The following is a 20,785-nucleotide window of genomic DNA, read 5'->3' as shown; positions in this document are numbered from 1 at the left end:
GAAGGGAAGGGAAGGGAAGGGAAGGGAAGGGAAGGGAAGGGAAGGGAAGGGAAGGGAAGCGGAGTGATTGTTATGGGTCCATGACTCCTAATGAATCAGAGTTCTCCAGGTACTTGGCTCAGTGAAGGATCTCTTGCTTTACTTGATATTCTGGAAGTTCTGTATAAAAGTAAAAGTAAAAGTTAACAACATGCCATTTTAAGGATTTCACAAATGTGCTGTGTGTTTGCATTTTTGCTGGAGTCTGCACCCTGGAGGAAAAAATTAATCAAGTTCCAGAATGTAAAGTCCCAACAGTAAAATATCGTATTGTCTTTCTAGGGAGCATCACACCTTTAACTATGATGTCCAAGTAATCATTTTTTAAAAAGTCCTTTCTTTTCACAAATATTTAAATTTTTAGTTGTTTCTCTGCAAACTTCTTTGAAGGCTCAGGGCTGTTTGAATACAGCATAACATGAAACAAATGCAACTACCTTATTCTTTACAGAAGACAGGTATTCACGTGGGTTAGGCCTGACCATCAGGTGAGTGAACAATGTCTGAAACAGCAACCATTCTTTCTTTAGGGAACATTATTTATCTCCAGGTGTGGGGCAACACAGGTTTTGTTGCCAATGATGCTTTTGTTTCAGTTTGTTCTTTTTATAATTGCTTCTAATTTTGTCTCTTTTATCCTGGGCTTGGGGTTTTCAGATTATACATTATGATAAATTTTAAATTATATGAAAATAATGTGTAACTAAATACAAATATATTTAATAGTATGAATAACTTGCTTTAAAATACACATTAGAATAAATTCAAAATATGTGTCCATAATAATAACACCCCCACTGCCATCCAAAAAAGCGATATGCCTTCTGTGCAGGTGAGAAAAAATATGCAGTTACAGCAAATACATAGGGAATTACGAGTAGTCTATACCTTATACCTGTAGCACAACAGTAATATCTAAAAACCAATGAGATCATGGAACAGGTGTAAATCTTATACATTCTGTGTGTAGTTAAGAAGTGAAGATTGAGAACCATTAAAGATGTTTTTGCTGGGCCAGAAAACTGTCCATATTTTTTGGTAACAATGTTTGTCATGGAATATCTAGGCAAGAACAGTAACTAAACAGTGTTCTCAAGTACTTAAAACCAAATCAAGTAAACCTTAATAAATTCCAAATGCTATTTATCCCTCTTAGCAATGGACTCTAATTATTTGTCCTTCAAATCAAATGTTAGAACCCATGGAATATCTTCTCATACAACTATAACTTTTGCGGCCTTGGAGAAAAGCCGTGTGTTTGGTACTGGTTTTAGTTAACATCAAATTAAATGCTTAGAGGGGTTGGGTCCAAACAGTGGATACATTTTGTTTAGCTGGCATTGCGTTTAAAAATCAATAAATTAGGATGTCCATATGTACCTGACCCCTTGGTATCACCAAACACCTTCTCATGCCAGTCTTTTATTTGCCTAATTGTCAAGGCCTTTTGAAGTCTGAGATCTCTGGAGGAGCAAGATATGTTTACATGCATTGTATGGTTGACTGAATTAATCTTTCTAGGTGTCAAATGTTATGAGGTAAATCTCCAGTGAATACTTCTGTTCCTCTAAAGGCCCAATCTTACTGATAAATATAGTTTGTGTATGTACTTACATGTATGTATGGCTGTATGCACACTTATGTATATTTCTTCATTAATATTTGTGCTACTCAAATTTCACAGACATGTACCCATATGTATAAGGAATAAGCAAATGAACATGATTGATGTTTAAATATGAACGTTTTTTAAAATTAAAGGTAAGTCTACACTATTTTATGTATAGTTGTAGATGCTAAATAAGTGGAAAAATTTTAAACACTAGACATTTAGAAATCTAGAGGTTGATGTATATCTCATCTCAATGTCTCACATGCCTGCTGGAGCATTACTACATTCCAGCAATAAAAGCAGCCAAGATTTGGAGAATAAATTAATGTCAGGCAATGGTAATGTCTTTCTAGGGGCACTCTGAGGCTTTATTAAATGTCTTTTTCAATAATTGCCTATTAAAAATGAGTAAAATGTATTAGCATATAAAAATCAGAGTGAATAATACATCTTTAGGTAAACATAAACTGCATGCAGTAAACAATAGGTCAGTTATGTGAGCCTATCAATCATGAAAATGATTTGAATAATGAATGCAGCAAAGTTCAATTTGGATTTGGTAGGGGAAGCCAAGAGGAGAGATTGATAAGAGTTTAATTGGAAGGAACATACAATGCACATGTGCTTATAAAATGCAACATAAAAAATCTCCTATGATCACATTTCCCTTACGTAGGAAGACTGAAAGTAACGTTTCCATGGACCTATGCCACATAAAACTTGATTTAGTATGTCTTAACAGAGAAGCTTTCATTCTCAGGCTCTTTGTAAGCTCAGCCATTGTGCAACACACTTTAACACAGCTAAGTGACTCCCTTTCAGACCTTTCCTTCTGACTTATATTCAGTTACCTAAGCTTGACCATAACCAAGAGAAGGATTCCACAGGTGACTGTCATGCACATGGCAGCATAGATTACTTCTCCTAGGAAGAAAAAAAAAAAAAGGTTAAGAAAAGATAGCCACTGGATTTTTAGAGGAAATAAATAATATAAATATTATAGAGGATTGATTTTTAACTGACCATTGAAGGGGGACTGAAATCCAGTTAAAGTGATTTTGTTTGTATGTTTTCTTGTATACAATGCCATGCTTTTGACATTAGACAGGGTTGGATAATCTGAAAGAAAATCACAAAAATGGGATTAAAGTAGTTACATATCATACTTTATTTTAATTTTATGGATTACAATTTGCTTTATCTTATAAGGCAGCAATTTATTTCTATTACATTATTTTAATCTGATAGATTTGAATAAAACAATTTTCTTAAATTTTAACATCCTGTTTTTCCCCTTTTAATCAGATAATTTCCCTATATAAGCTTTTATTTTTTTCAAACCAAGATTAGTACAATGATTACATTTTATAACATAAATCTTATATACAGACAAGAAAAATAAAAGATAGCAACTTTAGGCCATCCTTTGGGATATTGAAAAAGATCCTTTCTTTACAAAAGTGATTGTTTTAATGTACCCCTGCACTCAGATACTGGAATACCTAGTTTTGCTTAATTCCCTTGTTCTGTCTCTTTTTCTCTCCATTAGCTAAACCTTCAGTTTCTCCTGTTAGCTATATTTGCCTCCCTTCAGAGCTATTCCTGGCCATTCTGAGGCGCTAGTCTTCTTGGTCATGTTTCTGAGAAATACATTCCCATCAGTTTCCAATAGCCTCACAACTCTAGAAATCATGCTTTAGAGTGGCCAGGTCATAAAAACAAATCTGTTCCTGTGAGAACGGTCTTTTCTCTGGCTATTCTACTTTAACGACAGAAAGATACAATTGTTAAAATTAACTGATAGATCTCTTTTAGGTGATTTTTATCAATAACTTTAAAGTGAAATCACTCCTAGTTTTCCTTAATTAGAGACGAATATGAATGTCAAACATACCAATAGTTTAGTAACCAATTTATGTAATGAAGGTAAAAGTTGGTTTTGAGGCAGTAAGAAAAATGAGATAAAGCTTTCACTTTAGAGAGGTTTTGCTGTCTTCTGTCATAGATGTTTCATTGCATTTTTGAGACCTGACACTATGAGTAGACAGTTGTTTACAAAAATGGAAGTATCAAACAGTGGGATATTACATCTGATGAAAACTAGTGACAACAAGCTCTGAGCAGGAAAGGAGATAAGAAAATCTACAGTCAAGCATTGCTTAATGATGGGGATATATGCTGAAAAATGCAGGCTTAGTCGATTTTGTGCTTGTGTGAACATCATAGAGTGTACTTACACCAAGGTATAGCCTACCACATGCCTAGGTTATATAACATAGCCTTTGCTTTTAGGCTACAACCACGCACAGTGTATGCTATTGTACTAAATACTTTAGGCAAGTTTAACACAGTGGTAAATATTTGTGCATTTAAACATCTAAACATAGAAACGATACTATAAAAAATACAGCATTATAATTTTATGGGACCACTGATGTATAGTCTGTCTGTCGTTGACCAGAATGTCCTCATGAGGTACATGACTTTATGACCAAATGTTCCACTCAGTTCTCTCTCCACCCAGGGCTGCTGCTGTTCAGAAGACAGCTTATTGGGAGCCAAGATTTGAGCACTGTGTTAACAATAATCAATAGACTGATACATTGGAGTTTCAGACCAGTAATAAACCTCCCACAGTGGGTCACAAAGAAGCAGCCCAATACAGGACTAGAAAAGTAACTGAGAATTTTGTCATTAGAAAACTCATTCTCAGGGGGTCTGAACTCAAACACAGTTAAGGCATTTTTAAAAATAGTTTAAGCCTCCAACTTGCATATTGGATTATCATCTATTTAAGAAGCCTCCAGTGTGGCTGATGACTGTAAAACCAGCACTTTGGAAGGCTAAGGTGGGAAGATCACTTGAGCCCAGGAGTTTGAAACCAGCCTGGCCACCATAGCAAGACCCCATCTCTAAAAACTTTAAAGATTAGCTGGGCATGGTGGTGCACACCTGTAGTCTAAATTCTCTGGAGGCTGAGGTGTGAGGATCACTTGAGTCCGGGAGTTCCAGATTGCAGTAGTTGTGATCAAGCCACTACACTCCAGCCTGGGTGAAAAAGCAAGACTCTGACTCTAGAAAAAGAAAAAAAGCCTCCCCCTTGTTAGAATGAAAAATAAACCACTTAAAAATGTAAAAGTAATAGAGGTAGAAATTGTGAATTATTTTTTACTTTGTGATTGTAAAATAACTTTTTTATTCACTATAAAGTTGAAAGGGGAAAATTGAGAAATTTTAATTTAATTTTAATTTTTTAATAAGGGGTCCTTGAAAAAAATTAATTGTAATCACATTGATCATATAGACTTTTAGTAAAATAAATGATCACAATAAAATTGTGTATTTAAATCAATTCAGAATATGAAGAATCAAGAGTTTTACTTCTTTTTAAGTTATATGGCCTTTTAAATAAAAGTTGTAGCTATATTCATGGTCTAAATATATACAATATACCTTAGATGATTAATTATCTAAATGATGCTATGGTTTTTCCTTATGAAATTCTATCCCTAAGTACACTTAGTCTAGTTGGGTGTTACAGTTCACCTTTGCAAAAGAAAAAAAGTATTATTTTAAAACAAAAAAGGCTTTTTTTAGATATGTAACTGCCTTAAGTAATTGTTAAACACTCACCTAGCAGAGTTTAGAATCATCTCATTTACTAAACTCCTCTCACATGGAACTCATTAACAACGTTATAATAGATCAATGACAGAAATGATAGCTAATTATCCCAGTGAAAATTTAAATGCGACTAGCAATCACTCCACAATCTTAAATATTGCACCCTAGGAGGATACCAAATATCAGTTAGAGAGATTAATGTTACTGAGGGTTTCTTGGCTACTGAAGCCCACTGGAGTTCCTTCCCTGCCTTTTATAAACAGTGAGGTTTATAGCGTTTTATAACCATGAAATTAAAGTCAGCAAAGTTGATAACTAACCTCAGTCCCACACCATCTGCTCTATTTATAGATAAACACGGTCAGTGACTTGTTTATCTTAATTTGTACCCTGGAGAAATTAAGCACGATTATGAACTATATTGTAAAATCCCTGTGCATTTGATGGGAAATCAAGATTAATTTCAATCTTGCATTAGGAACAAATTTAGAAAGTATTCTCCCCAAATGAGCTATGGAGAGGTGAGCATCATTATTTCTTTTTTTCCCCCAAAATCCTTGTGCAACAGTAGTTGAGAATTCATGGGGACTGAAACTCTGCTTGTATAATTCATATGAAACAGTAAATGCATGGTAAAAGTTATGGTTGATCAGAGATGAAGCAACGACTTAGAAATAAATGTCAGAATACTTGAGATATAATTTGAAATAGAGATTAAACATATCACAAACTGCAAACTTATAAACCTTTGTTTATAAGTCAGCTTTGGGGAAAAAAATGCCTGTATCCAGAATGAGTTTCATGGGAAAAAAATAAGTTCACAAAATTGAACAGTAATTTTTACCTTGAATTATATTACACAAGCACTAGGTGAATTTGTAATAAATACAACAAATGAAAGAATAAAAATAGTTTGTACTATAATTTATAAATTTCAAAACTTTATATTTCATATTTGGAGGTTTTCAATTTATGGAATGTTTTCAGTGAAAAAATACATAAGTGACAGCACCATTGATTGTCCAGAAAAGTTTTGATGTCTTCATTTGACATTGAATAATTCACTAATGGCTACCCTTTGGAAAATGTGTAAAATTTTACCTAGCTGGCTTTTTTATATATATATATTTTTTTCTCCATAGGCTGATTGAAAACAACAGGGGAGAGTTAGGAAAAAATAAAAGAAAGACGTATCTTTTGGAGAATGTTCATAGTCATTTGGAATGATGAGATAATACAGAAAGTTTTATAAATTACTGAGTTTTGAAATGGGGAACCTCCATCAGAAAGAATGCACAATTATAATGAGAATAGAAGGGAAAGCAAGGATAAAATATGGGATTTCTTTTTGGTTCTTTTTCTCATTTTTCTTCCTTTCCTCCTTCCCCTCCTTCTCTCATTCCTGTCTTTCTTCAAAAGTATTTAGTGAGCATTTACTATTAACACACAGTGGAGATTTTTAAAAAAGTGATCCACGTGTACTTTTTCAGTATTGTTGAGTGTGGTGTGAAAATACACCAGATTTGATGTCTTTGCTGTCAGTCCCCAAAGACCACTTAAAAGCTTACGGTTCAAGAACCATTTTGTTACCTCTAATTTTCCTTCCTTTCTCATTAGTACATCTTCAAGTCATCTTGAAAAGACCCCACACTACTGCATCAAACTGTCAATATGACATCTACCTTCCACTTTTTGTGACTATCCTTCAGTAGCCTAATGTCTTGAAATAGTTGTCTTGATAATTGTCTCTGTTCCTCAACCCATTTCACTTTACCACCTTTCCAAACAGGTTTTTGCTTCACTATTCCACTGAAATTATTTCAAGATCAGCTAAGGCCTACTTGGTCATTTCAAATATTCTTCTTCATTGGCTTCTTCTGCTGTCTTCAACTTCTAAAGGCTGGAGTTCAGTCCAGGCCCTTCTCTTTAGTATGATTCAGTCCTGCCCCTCCCCTTTAGTAAGAAGAAACCTAATAATCTCACTGAGTGGTCTCAATTTTCCAATGATTTTAAGTAAACTACAGATTCATATTGAGCTACCTTCTTGATATTTTTGCTTGCATATCTGATAACCATCTCAAATTTAACAAGTTCTAAATTAAATTTAGGTTTCCTCTTACTATACTAACTTCTCTCACAGTGTTTCTCATCTCAGTACATGATATAGCCCATCCACATCATTCAGGTAATCTGACAATTATCCTAGATCTTTTCCCTTCTTTCAATTGTGTATCCCATTAGCCAGTTTGTCTTCTTGATTTTACATAAATGGGTATCTTTATTCTTCCTCACTGCAAACTCCACTGAACTAGCTAAAGTGATCATGATATCCCAGCATAGGTGCTTCAATAAATACCCCCAATAATCTCAACTTTTTTCCTGTTTTCACTTCTGCCTGACTCCAGTGAAAGCAATCAGGGTTATCTATTAAACATCCAAATGAAATCATTTATTTCCCCTACTTCAAATCTTTAAATAGCCTCTCACTGAACTTAAATGAAAATCTAAAGCGTCTACCATGTCTAGAAAGTCCCACATGATCTAAACCCTAGGAGCCTCTTTGGTATATTAAATCTTGTCTTTGCCCATTTCATTCCAGCCACCACGAGGCTTCTTTCCTCCCTCCTTGCCTCCTTTCCTTCCTTCCTCTTTCTATTACTTCCTTTTAGTTTACCAAACACATTAAACATTTTTTTTTATTGCTGGAGCACTTAACCCTTGCTATTGCCTCTTCCTAGAACAGACTTCTTCTCTTTCTTCAGGTGTCTGCCTAAAGACCACCTTCTGGGAAACATTTTCCCAGGCCATTTTACTAGAGTAGAACCCTTTGTCATTTTCTATTTTCAAGAGGACACAGTAAATTCAATATTTTTTTAGAAGAGACAGAGTTTTTAAAATTATGTTCCATAAAACACTAGTTCTGCAGAATACTTTTATGGGTTAGGCAAACAAAAGATCCCACACGCAAATGACTTTAGAAAATTATGGGTTAGACATAATATACGCATTTTTGTTGCAAGTATTTTTCAGTGTTTTTAACATAATATAGTGGCACACATTACCTAAATTTACTTTCTCCAGGGGATATATTTTATAATCCAAGAAAACAAATTGGAAAACATGAATATATTTGATTAAATGGCAAGGATCTGTAAAATTTGTGCAGGCATAAGATGTTCATTGAGGATCTTTATTTTTGCTTAGTCAATGGAAGGCAAGAGAACACCACATTGAAAATATTATATATTGATAAATGTAAGTACTGATTTATTATCCTTACCTCTACTAGACACACATACATACAAATGCTAGGTACCACAATTTCTCTTCATCTGTATTTCTGGGAGCCAAACAAATTTTTCTTTTCATTTTTCTTTTTCAGTTATTTATTTTATGTTGTGTTATTCTATTTTTTTTTAAATTTTTAAGTTCAAGGGTACATGTGTAAGTTTGTTACACAGGTAAACTTGTGTCATGGAAGTTTGTTGTACAGAGTATTTTATCGCCCAGGTAGTAAAGCTAGTACCCATTAGTTTTTTTTAATCCTCTCCCTCCTGCCACCCTCCACCCTCCAGTAGGCCCCCATGTGTGTTGTTCTCCACTATTTGTCCATGTGTTCAAGCAAACTTTTCACCCTGAGGTTTGAAAGATGCCTGACCTTTCAAGTGCTACTCCTATTGTTCCTCAGAGAGTTCAACGTGATGCAACATCTATCCCACTTTTGCTACCAGTTAATCTAGCATTCTTCAATTTCCCAACATGTGCCCATAAGATACGGAGAATTTAGAATCTGCTGTCTATCGAGGAGACCCATTACAGCAGAACCAGAAATGAATTCATGGATCACTTATTCCTAGTTACCTGCAAATGTCCACAGAACAATGTGATGAAAAGCACCATATTTGGACCCAAGTAAAGATTACCTACATAAGTAATTACTTCCTACTTCAAAACTAGCATAATGACAATCAATATGGAGAGATATTCATAAAATGATACATGACCTTGCTCTCGTAAAGTTCTTGACCTAGTTTCCAGTAAGGGGAAAAATGTAACTAAAACAAGGTTGAATCAATAAGGGACAACCAGGTAAATGGTACACTTTGAGGACTAGTGGGAAATAAGAATAATTCGTACTCTGGGTGCCCTTGGAAATCAGATGAAGGAGTTTATATGAGGGAAGGATGAAAGTAGGAAGAAGGAAGAACAATGAATATCTTGTGTACACAAAAGTGATCAAGGCAGAGTTTAAGAATTAGTCTAGTCACGGTATATAGGTTGATTTCATGAGTGAAATCTAACTAGAAAGCAATAGCAGAAATTTAGGCGTAAGAAGATACAAACTAAAAATAGGCAATAGAAGCTGGAATCAAGAAGAGAGAAGTGTAGGATATATTTAAAACAAAGATTTTCATTAGAAAACAGAATGATGCAGAGCATAGAATCACAAGTGTGACCCTCAGATGCGGATTAAAAACCAGCTCTACTTCACCCCCGCTCAGTCATTTTAGGCCAGTTATTGAGATTTTTTCCTCAATGTTCTTATCCTTTTTTATTGAATAAGGACTTGCTTTGTTGCCCAGGTTACATAATCATACCTCACTGCAACTTTGAACTCCTGGGCTCAAGCAATCCTCCTGTCTCAGCCTCCTGAGTAGCTAGGACTACAGGGGCATGTCGCCATGCCCTACTAATTTTTATTTTTTTCTAGAGACAAGGCCTTGCTATTATTGCCCAGGCTGGCCTCAAACTCCTGGCATCAAGCAATCCTCTTACCTTGGCCTCCCAAAGCTCTAGGATTACATGGAGGAGCCACCACGTGCAGCCCTTTGTCTTTAAAGTGATATAATGCCTACCACAAAACTTCTAGTTCAAAATTAAATAAAACAATATGTGAAGAGGGTTTGAAATGGTGTTTGACACACGTTAAGTGCTCAAAAAAGTTTCATTATTAAGCATTAGACAATGTAGTGCTTTATTTGATATGAAAAAATGAAGAGGATTAAATCAAAGATTATTCCTAGGTCCTTAAGGTGACATGATACTTTAGAAAACATTTGGAATGAAAGATGAAAAACTAATAGAAGAAAGGACTAAGTCTGTCTCCCTCTCTTCAACCTGGCTGTGCAAACCCAAGAACAGTGGCTGTGGAATTAGAAAAAACTTGACTAGTCTTAAATGAGTCATCCACCAAACGGACTACCCTTGGACACTTTAACCTCTGAGTCTCGTGTTTCCCCTATATAAAAAGGGTATTGATAGGTATAGATTGTATTTTTTTATAAAGATTCACTTATCTTTTGCTGTCAAAATATATTTATGCACTATCCAATGCCCTGTGAGTTAGAACATTACTGTGTGTGTGTGTGTGTGTGTGTCTGTGTGTCTGTGTGTATGTGAGATGGAGTGTGTGTGAGATGGAGTCTCCCTCTGTCGCCAAGGCTGGAGTGCAATGGCGTGATCTCGGCTCACTGCAACCTCTGCCTCCCGGGTTTCAGTGATTCTCCTCCCTCAGCCTCCCAAGTAGCTGGGATTACAGGTACCCGCCACCACGGCTGACTAATTTTTGTATTTTTTGTAGAGACGGGGTTTCACCATGTTGGTCAGGCTGGTCTCAAACTGCTGACCTCATGATCCGTCCGCCTTGACCCCGCAAAGTATTACAGTTGTGAGCCACCGCGCCTGGCCTAGAGCACTACTTTCTATGGGAGGTGTATATTTACCACTCCAATGATATGGGCTTCACTTTGCCTTGCATTTGTCAAAAATGTAAGAAAGAAAGGACATATATTCATGCAGATATTTAAGAGTGTGATCTTGTTGCTTGTTTTTATCTTTTTCATAAAAATGGCATGTTCCCAATGGCAACTGTGCCTTCAGCCTGAGTCTAGAAATGGGAAGCAGAACCTCAGCAGACAGCCCCCAGCTGCCTACATGTAGCATGACCTAGAAATCAATCTTTGTTTTTGTATGCCACTGAACTTTGGCGATTGCGTATTAGTGTATAACATAGCAAAAGTTAATTCAGGGGGGTAATAATATACCACAAATGATAATTTTTGACAGATTGTGGGTGTTTAATAAATACTAGCTTTTTCTTCTCTCCTCTCATATACCTGTCAATAGACCTGCAGGTAAAAAGAGAAGAAAAAGTAAAAAGGGGTTAAAGAAAGGTGAGAAAGGAGGAAAGTGAACCTGAAGAAAGGTCAGGAGAGCCTTGAAGAATATTTCCACCTTGGAAATAGGAAGGCTTTCCCTTCTTTTTTGGGAAACATTAGGCAGTGAGATATGCATTAATTGCAGTCACTCCTTATTTATTATGCACCAGTGTTAATTTAATCATTATCTCTACTGAGATTTAAATTATACCACATCTCAGGGCCACATTCCTTGTATTCATAAACACCTTACAGTACTGCATTACCATATGAGGTATCAGCACCTTTTATAAATGTGGATTTTCCAACTGATTTGTCACTTTACATATACACACAAATACATAATGAGAATTAGAAATAAAAATACTAGTAAACATAGATAATAGAGTGAGGAGTAGTGTAGCATAGTAGAAAGGGGTCAGCCTTTGGCTTCCAATCATGCTCTAAAACTTGTACTTTTGTTTTTCCTTCTTTTTTTCTGACTCACTTGTGCTCCAGTTTTCTATCCTAGGAAATTTTAGGATAATAATACTGTATTTTTTGTGAGGATTAAATGAGGCAAGACATGTAAGGTAACTTGCAGAGGATAAACATACAACAGGAGCTATATTTTTTTAAGTTAAGAAATTATGTTTTGCTAGTGGTTACACATCAGTATTACCTATGGAGCATTGCTATGTTTTGCTAGTGGTTACACATTAGTATTACCTATGGAGCAATGAGAGAGTTCTGGGTTCTATTGCTGTAGGTTTTGATTTAATAGGGCAAGGGAAAAGTAGAGATAAGTACTAGGCATTCATAATTTCAAATATTTTTCTATACACTTTCAATATATGGTCAGACACACAGAAGGGAACAACATATGCTGGCTAGGGCCTTTTGGAGAGTGGAGGGTGAGAGGAGAGAGATGATCAGGAAACTAGGCTTAATACATGGGTGATGAAATAATCTGTACAACAAACCTCCATGACATAAGTTTACCTATGTAACAAACCTGCACATGTACTCCCGAACTTAACATAAAATTTTTAAAAGAATAAAAAAAATTTAAAACATATATCTACACAGTCAGTATGTAGACCATTGGTAGAGAGGGGAAAACTCATGATTTTGGAAATGAAAAAGGGAAATCAGATCACAAACGACATTATAGTGGACTAGTGGAATTGAAATTCTTAATTAGTGAGGGGAGCTGGGGGAAGAACAGGAAGAGGGAGAGGTTGGGGGTTATGTTTATTAGGAAAATACCTTCAAAAATAAGCTGGTGGAGAATAACCAGACATAATGACAGTAACTGCTAAGCCAGTTTGACCAACTGAAGAAAAACATATTTGGATCAGTAAGAGATGTTACCACCTCAAAAATTCCCTTTCCGCTACCTGGCAGTATTAAAATAACAAAAGCAATTAAAAGGAATAATATTTCCATTTTAGGGTAGGGGTGCTGGAATGGCAGTTTGGGCCAAAGAACAGTGAGAGAAATTGACTGAGTCGAAGCAGTTGTGTAGAAGTGTTGGAAGTAGCTATTAGGGTTGTAGACATATGCTTAGTGTACATTTTCAATGTAATAGTTACCATATGTTCTTTCAACAAAATACCATTGTAAGTTTTAGACTGTCTGTTATACTAGAAAGAGTTAGTGAATAGAGATGCAGGGACTGAATCATGTCTGGCCTGGAAACTTAAAACATCAAGAGTAGCATCTTCCTACACAAACCCCAGTGACACACAGCAGTGTATCACTAAGATGAGTCACCCTTTGAGAAAACTCTGCAAACCAAATTATGTGACTTTTTTTGTTTCAAATTGCCTTTACTCCCAACTACAGCAGACATACACTCAGGAACTAGTGGACTCTGGCCTCCTTTTGCAACTGAGTGTTTTGAAAGACACTAGCGTGTGTCCATAGTCAGTGTCTGGCCACCTGACTCAGGTGCTAATGCAGAAGTAGAACATCAGTCCCAGAGTTACAGCAAACTCGAAGTGCATTTGGTGCTTCAGAAAGCCTAGTCTCTAGCTTCAGTGGCAACCAAGGGAAACTATTCCGCCCTAAGGCAGCAGCTAGAAGAAAGGACAGAGACGATAGAGAGCAGTGTCTGTCACAGAGGCTCAAAACACCACCAAGGGCTCAGATGTGCCATGCAGTGGCTTTCATCCATTCTACATTCTTTTATCTAGATTGAGAACTAATTTGTTTACTATGATTTGTACAACATGCCCTACATAAACGCTTTCCAAAGAGTAATGGGTGAGCAGAATAAAAATTATGTTGTGCTCATTTTACAGCTTATTAGCTGTAAATGTGATATTAAAACATTCTTGCAACTTTTAGCCTGAGAGATATTTATTGACGTTTGCAATGTTGTAAAGGATTTTCTTAGACCCATGAAAAGAACTCTAGCAGATTAGCTCAGAAAATCTGATACCAATGGAAGATGAACTGTTGCCATCATCAATGGATTCTTTACAAACGTCTACTCATGACTCACCTACCTCATCCTAGGAGCTTTATTTGTCTAAGTACCAAACATTCTTTTTTTCTAAAGAGTCCCTCTTTAAGATGATATCCCAGCATGTAGGTGCCAGGGCAGTAACTATTAAGTGCCCACATATGGTGTTTTATGGCAATACATCTGATGCTATTATATTGTTGTCACAAGAATACTTGGCTCTTTAAGCCAAGAATACACATGCCATTAATAAATGATTTTTATGACTTCATATACACGATCACGACGCAAAGAAAGTACAAAGGAAAGGCTGCTTGTTTTATGCAGCTTTGGCAGTAATCCTATTCCCAATTATAGGCAACAAGAGAACTGTATGAAGCCAATGAAAGTATAAGGGTGGAAAATGGAAAAGATAACACTATGATTTCATATACTGAAGGCTGTTATTGTTCAAATTGCAACAGCATTGTTTTGTTGTTTTATTTCCCTCCATGATCTTAAATGCTCCTTTCTTCTCTAGTAATGCCAAAATGTGAATTGTCTCACTCATCAATGGCAACTCTTTAATCTTTATGTTTTGGCTTTGAGGAAACAACAAAGGTAGTCAAATGATGATTCACACAACATTTCATGTTCAGTGGCAGATTTCTTCCCCTCCCTTAACAACACCTACGCCTTTAAGAGTAGAGTTGGGAGAAAATGAAGGTAGAAGACAGCTGTTCTCCTGTTGTTTCTGTTGAGGGTTTGTACACTTCAGTATTTCCAGATTACAGCCCTGTGAAGCATTTACTGCAAAATAGGAAGCCTTAGCCAAATATGCAGCGTTTCAGGTCTGCAGACAAAATTTAAACCAGCTGGATTTTGTTGGGAACTTTTGAGTGCAAGTAAACCTAGTGGTGAAACTAAAGCCAGCATTTGTCTCCATTGGAATGGGCTGCATCTTTAGGAACTATTCCTCCATGTCTTTTCTCTTGAGGGAGTTTTGAATTTTGAAAGGTCCTAAGATAAAATCCTCCAGATAATTCCTTAGAGTATCTGGTTGAAATCTTAGCCAACAAAGGTGGAAGATGCAGCCAGATATGATGCCTCTGTTAGTCAAATCTTCAGAGAGATGAGGGGAAGCTGGGTCTCTCTCAGTAATCTAATTTTAAGTTGCCCAAATTAAAACAGGTAAGGATTCCCTATACACATGTACTTACAAAAAACAGAGCCAACAGACAGACATTCACTTAAATTCATACACATTTACAATAGTGCCTAGCCGAAGTGGCAAATAAGGGCCAACTTACTAAATTTGTAGATGACAAAAGTTGCGCATCATATTTTTGAATGTCCCTTAGGTGAAAATTATTGTGTTTCTGGCTAAAAATTATGCAGTTTTACAGATTCAAACACATAAGTACTAGAAGCAAACAAACATGCGTTATTATGATTGTTTATTGAATCTGGACACATTATTAGCTACCTAGAATTTTTAAAACAAAGCAACAAAAGGTAAGTAATCTGGAACTAGAGAAAACTCTTTTATCCCAAATCTCAATTTAATTCTCTGAAAGAATAAGTACTTTTTTCAAGGACAAAGTAAGAAATACTACAAACTCTCTTAAAATTTTAGTATAGTATTAGGAAAGGATTGTAAAAATGACAGAAAATTTTTACAATCTACCCATATGACAAAGGGCTAATATCCAGAATCTACAAAGAACTTAAACAAATTTATAAGAAAAAATCAAACAGCCCCATCAAAAAGCAGGCAAAGGATATGAACAGACACTTCTCAAAAGAAGACATTTATGCAGACAACAGACACATGAAAAAAAATACTCATCATCACTGGCCAACAGAGAAATGCAAATCAAAACCACAATGAGATACCATCTCACACCAGTTAGAATGGCGGTCATTAAAAAGTCAGGAAACAACAGGTGCTGGAGAGGATGTGGAGAAATAGGAACACTTTTACACTGTTGGTGGGTCTGTAAACTAGTTCAACCATTATGGAAGACAGTATGGCAATTCCTCAAGGATCTAGAACTACAAATACCATTTGAACTAGCCATCCCATTACTGGGTATATACCCAAAGGATTACAAATCATGCTACTATAAAGACACATGCACAGGTACGTTTATAGAAGGCATTATTCACAATAGCCAAAGACTTGGAACCAACCCAAATGTCCATCAGTGATAGAATGGATTAAGAAAATGTGGCACATACACACCATGGAATACTATGCAGCCATTAAAAAGGATGAGTTCATGTCCTTTGTAGGGACGTGGATGAAGCTGGAAACCATCATTCTGAGCAAACTATTGCAAGGACAGAAAACCAAACACTGCTTGTTCTCACTCACAGGTGGGAATTGAACAATGAGAACACTTGGACACAGGGTAGGGAACATCACACACTGGGGCCTGTTGTGGGATGGGAGGATAGGGGAGGGATAGCATTAGGAGAAATACCTAATGTAAATGACGAATTAACAGGTGCAGCACACCAACATGGCACATATATACATATGTAACAAACCTGCACGTTGTGCACATGTACCCTAGAACTTAAAGTATAATTTTTAAAAAAAGGAAAGAAAAGAAAAGTTATTGGTGGGCTACTGGTCTTTTTAATATTAAAATAAATAAATAATCACTCCAGAGGGGGCCACACAGAGTCAGTCTGGAGTTTGCTTAAGTGGCCCTGAACTTAGCCTCAGTTACCTAATCCAAGACTATCATAACATATCTAATATCAGAGATCGTCTATTTCTATGAAATCCTTACTAGAATTTAATATGTGAGAAACCTGAGCTCTAGGGATAAGATAACTAATTTCCTCTACACCACCTGGTGGAGGTAGCTTCCTAGGTTCTTCTTCTTTATATTGCAACAAATTGTCTCTCATCAAATAAACTTTTTAAATAGTCTCTTATTATATACATGCATGTTCCCTGTGAAATGTAACATTTATAATCAATTGACAATTATAAGGTTTATATTGTTAGACCACAGCAGTCTATCATGGCGAATCAAATCACAGCTTCTGGCGCCAAAAACTGCTTTGTTTAAATTCTGGCTCTACTGTCTTTCTTGTGACTTGGACAAGTTACTAATTTCTAGGCTCCTCCGTTTTCTTTTGAGTAAAAGAAAGAGCACCCACTTCACATATTGCTGGTAAAACTTAAATTAATTAAGCCACATAAAATGAATAGAACAATGTCTGACACATAGCAGTCAATTAGGTCTCAGGATCTCTCGAGCAAACAAAAGACAAGTCAGCTAGCATTAATAGTCAGAATGTAGCTTCAAAAGGGCAAGCATTATCTTTAGATGTTTATTAAATCTCCATTTTTAAGATATACCGTTTATAGCTTCAGTTTTCTCCATGTCATCATTTTACAATGTTGAGATAAAGTGGCAACCAGATCCATGAGAAGATTCCTTAAAGTTGGTCAAATGGGATAATTATCGTCAAGAGTTTGTCCAGATTCTTATACTATTAATATTAATGTAATGTTTTCATGATATGCTTCTGGCCATTGGTCATTCACTATTTCTGTAGTTTCTTTGAGGAAGGTAGTAGTGTGCTCAAAGGGAAACACCTGATTTTCCTAGCGCTTTCCATTAGAAGTGACGGCACATGTAAAGCCAATTGCACAGGTGGATCTCATCTACAGGCTCCACCTCTCTATTCTAAAGACTGATGCCTTCCAGGATAGTCCTAAGTATACCATCAGCAAGGTTGCAGCAGTCCTCATAGTCTAACATTGTAGCTGAGTCTGACTTTTTTTTGCTGTTTTTTGGAGAAATTCAGGAAAATCTAGAATGAACTTAAGGGATTGAGATTTTCCTATTTGCAAAGTTCTGATGCAAATTCCAACTGCCATGACCAAAGCACCTCTAAAGTTGCAAAAGTTACCGTGGAAAATATGACTTACTCAAATATATTCAGGTTTGACTTAGATGTTTAAACAACTAACCTTATCCAGCTGATCTTTCCCCGTCACACACACACACACACACACACACATCTGTTGGTTGCTCTTTACCTCCACGTCTAATTTTACCCAGTGCGAAGCACAAATTCTTAACTACTTTCTAAACACAGTGTGCTTGATGTTGAAGATCAAGTGATGACACTCAGTGTTCAGATGTTTTCTGACTCTTGACTTTTATTTGTCCCATTAGTGGTTATCAATGTGAACAGTAAAATTGTGGGGCCAATGGGAATTCTTCCAGTTATCCAAGTCTACTTTTTCATGTTTATAACATGATAATCTTGATACTAATGCCTCTGGAATATAGTAATAATTTATTTTTACTTAATAGAAACAAAAACTAATGCTTCTCTTTCTGTTGAGTCTGAGAATGTTTTACTGTGTGGGGATAAATGGAAGCTTTTGAGGTTTTTTTTTTTTTTTTTAATATACTTTAAGTTCTGGGATACACATGCAGAACATGTAGGTTTGTCACATAGGTATACACGTGCCATGGTGTTTTGCTGCACTCATCAACCCATTACCTACATTAGGTATTTCTCCTAATGCTATCCCTCCACTGGCTCCCAACCCCCCGACAGGCCCCATTGTGTGATGTTCCCCTCCCTGTGTCCATGTGTTCGCATTGTTCAACTCTCACTTATGAGTGAGATCTTTTGTTCCATTGACTTGGTAAGCAAATTCAAAAACATCGGGACGGTATCTCAAAGGAACTAGTGTTGAAGTTCTCCCTATGGATTTAACAGTAGTGTATGCTATATTTATAATTTAAGTAAGTGAACACTGCCAGACTCCACCTGATTTTCAGAAAAGAATCAATGAGTACCCTAAGCCAGTGTTTCATGGAGTGTGGTACCTGGACAAGCAATTTCAGCATCACCTGGGAACTGGTCCTAAATGTAAATTCCCCAATTTTCAAGCCCATTGGATTAAAAACTGCATCATGTCAATCAGGTTAGTCTATTTCCCAGGAGAGGACAGGAAGTTATGTACAATCATGTGTAGCTTAATGATCAGGACCAGAACACATTCCAAGGAAAGCATCATTAGGAGATTTTGTTGTGCAAACATCAGCGAATGTACACAAACCTAGGTGGTATAGCCTATGACAGATCTAGGCTATATGGTCTAGCCTGTAGCTCCTAGGCTACAAACCTGTACAGCATGTTACTGAATACTGTAGTCAACTTGTAACACAATGGTATTTGTGTACCTAAACACAGAGAAGGTAAAACACAGTATAACAAGGTATAACACAGTAAAAATACGGTGTCATAATTTTATGGGACCACCATTGTATATGCAGTCTGACTTTGACAGAAACATCATTATGCAGTGCATAACTGTATATGAGGATTGGATAGTAAATTCATTTCTTCTTAAAATGTCCTCAAGAAATTGTTGAGGTAATAGGTATTTAAAATGTGATCCTTAGACCAACAGCATCAGTCTCACCTAGTGGCTTGTTAGAAATGCATATCTCAGGCCCTACCCCAGACCTAATGAATCAGAATCTGGATTTTAACTGGAAACCATGTGATTCTTACGCACAATGAAGTTTGCAACTAATAGCCCCAGTTGATTATCTACCCTAAAATTATTCAAAGATAATACCATATTTAAGAAGTCACTTATTCTAAGGACATATACCTTAAATCTTCGAGAAATTTTCTACCCATATTACCTATTTAACATCATAATTATTCAAAAAGTATTGATTTGCCTGATTTTTCAAGTCCCTCAAAATCTGTGATAAAATATAATATTTACTGAGTTTTTCTATGTTCCAGATATTTCTTTACTGATATAATCTTTGTACCAACATTCTCAGTTAGAAACGTTTATTGTGATTTTCATTTCAGAGACTGGAAATTGAAGGAAATTGAGAAAAGTAACTTGTTTACAGTTACTTATCTTGTAAATGATGGAAAAATTATTTGAACCCAGACATATTGGTGCTATATTGTCTCTCGATGGCTGTGCTCTGTAATAAGGTCTATTTACATTTCCAAGCACAGATTTTAACTTCTAGAGTCATTGTTGCTGATCACTGTTTTTAATCAAAATTTAAGAGTCAGGCTGAGGCAGGAGAGTAGAAGAAGGAGCTCTATTTATATTTTAGATTTGAAAGCTAATAATGGTTAAATACAGTGATTTATCCCTGAGGACCCAACTCAAAGAAGTATCTAGAATTCTAAGTGTATATATTAAATAGCCTAAAACCTAAGAGTTGCAGAGTTTATTATAAATCAACATTTTTACATTGGATGGTATTTAAAGTAATTTTAAAGAAAAAGTTTATTTGTTCTTGTTCTTTTTATTGCTAACTTAAAACACATATGCCTGTTCTCTACAGAATTCAAAACAATGCGAATAATAAAAAACAAGATCCTTAAGGAATAATCACTTATTTCTAAGAGGAAAAACAAACATTTAAAAGTGAATGTCTATGAATCTGATGGACTACAAATTCACCATGGAGCCATTTTCATCCAGAAAATACCAAATAGTGGACTGTTTAGAGGCTATGATATAAATATGAATACAGAGTAGAGAAATTCTGTTGAATGTTCCTTGGAAAACCAAGAAGCTTTTTTAGCACCTGGACTGAATTTGAAGGAAACTAGACTTGAATTAGAGTTTTGTGTAGAAACCAAGAAAAAGTCAGTGGTTTTGGCTAGATGAGGTGATTTATTTAAAGCCAAAACTTAGCATAAAGCTCTGAAATACTAATTTATATGAATTGGCTATACTAGAAGGTGATGTATGTGCATTTATGTATATATGTATGTATATATGTGTGCATAAGACAGGGAGAGAAAGAGAGAGGAGCTTTTGCAGGGGAAATGTCTTTCACAATTCACTTAGCTCAGTGTTTTATTTATAGTCTGTAATCTTCTTTCTTCAGT

At 35.9% G+C, this 20,785-nt stretch overlaps 1 protein-coding gene across 1 annotated transcript in view; it reads right to left on the bottom strand.

Annotated features, from left to right (window-relative positions):
- Positions 1 to 95: 95 nt before the first annotated feature.
- The window catches only part of GFRAL (GDNF family receptor alpha like), a 64,237-nt gene continuing 43,547 nt past the window's right edge, over positions 96 to 20,785 (bottom strand). The window contains exons 7-9 of the mRNA XM_025384512.1: positions 2,675 to 2,770; positions 2,503 to 2,575; positions 96 to 159 (exon numbers count right to left, since the gene is read on the bottom strand). Of these exons, the coding sequence (XP_025240297.1) occupies positions 96 to 159; positions 2,503 to 2,575; positions 2,675 to 2,770 (233 nt within the window). The remainder of the gene's footprint in view (positions 160 to 2,502; positions 2,576 to 2,674; positions 2,771 to 20,785) is intronic.

This window comes from Theropithecus gelada, chromosome 4 (assembly GCF_003255815.1).
Source record: "Theropithecus gelada isolate Dixy chromosome 4, Tgel_1.0, whole genome shotgun sequence".
NCBI classification, from domain to species: domain Eukaryota; kingdom Metazoa; phylum Chordata; class Mammalia; order Primates; family Cercopithecidae; genus Theropithecus; species Theropithecus gelada.
The sequence above is the reverse complement of the archived record's forward strand: the minus strand, read 5'-3'. Positions and strand labels throughout refer to the sequence as shown.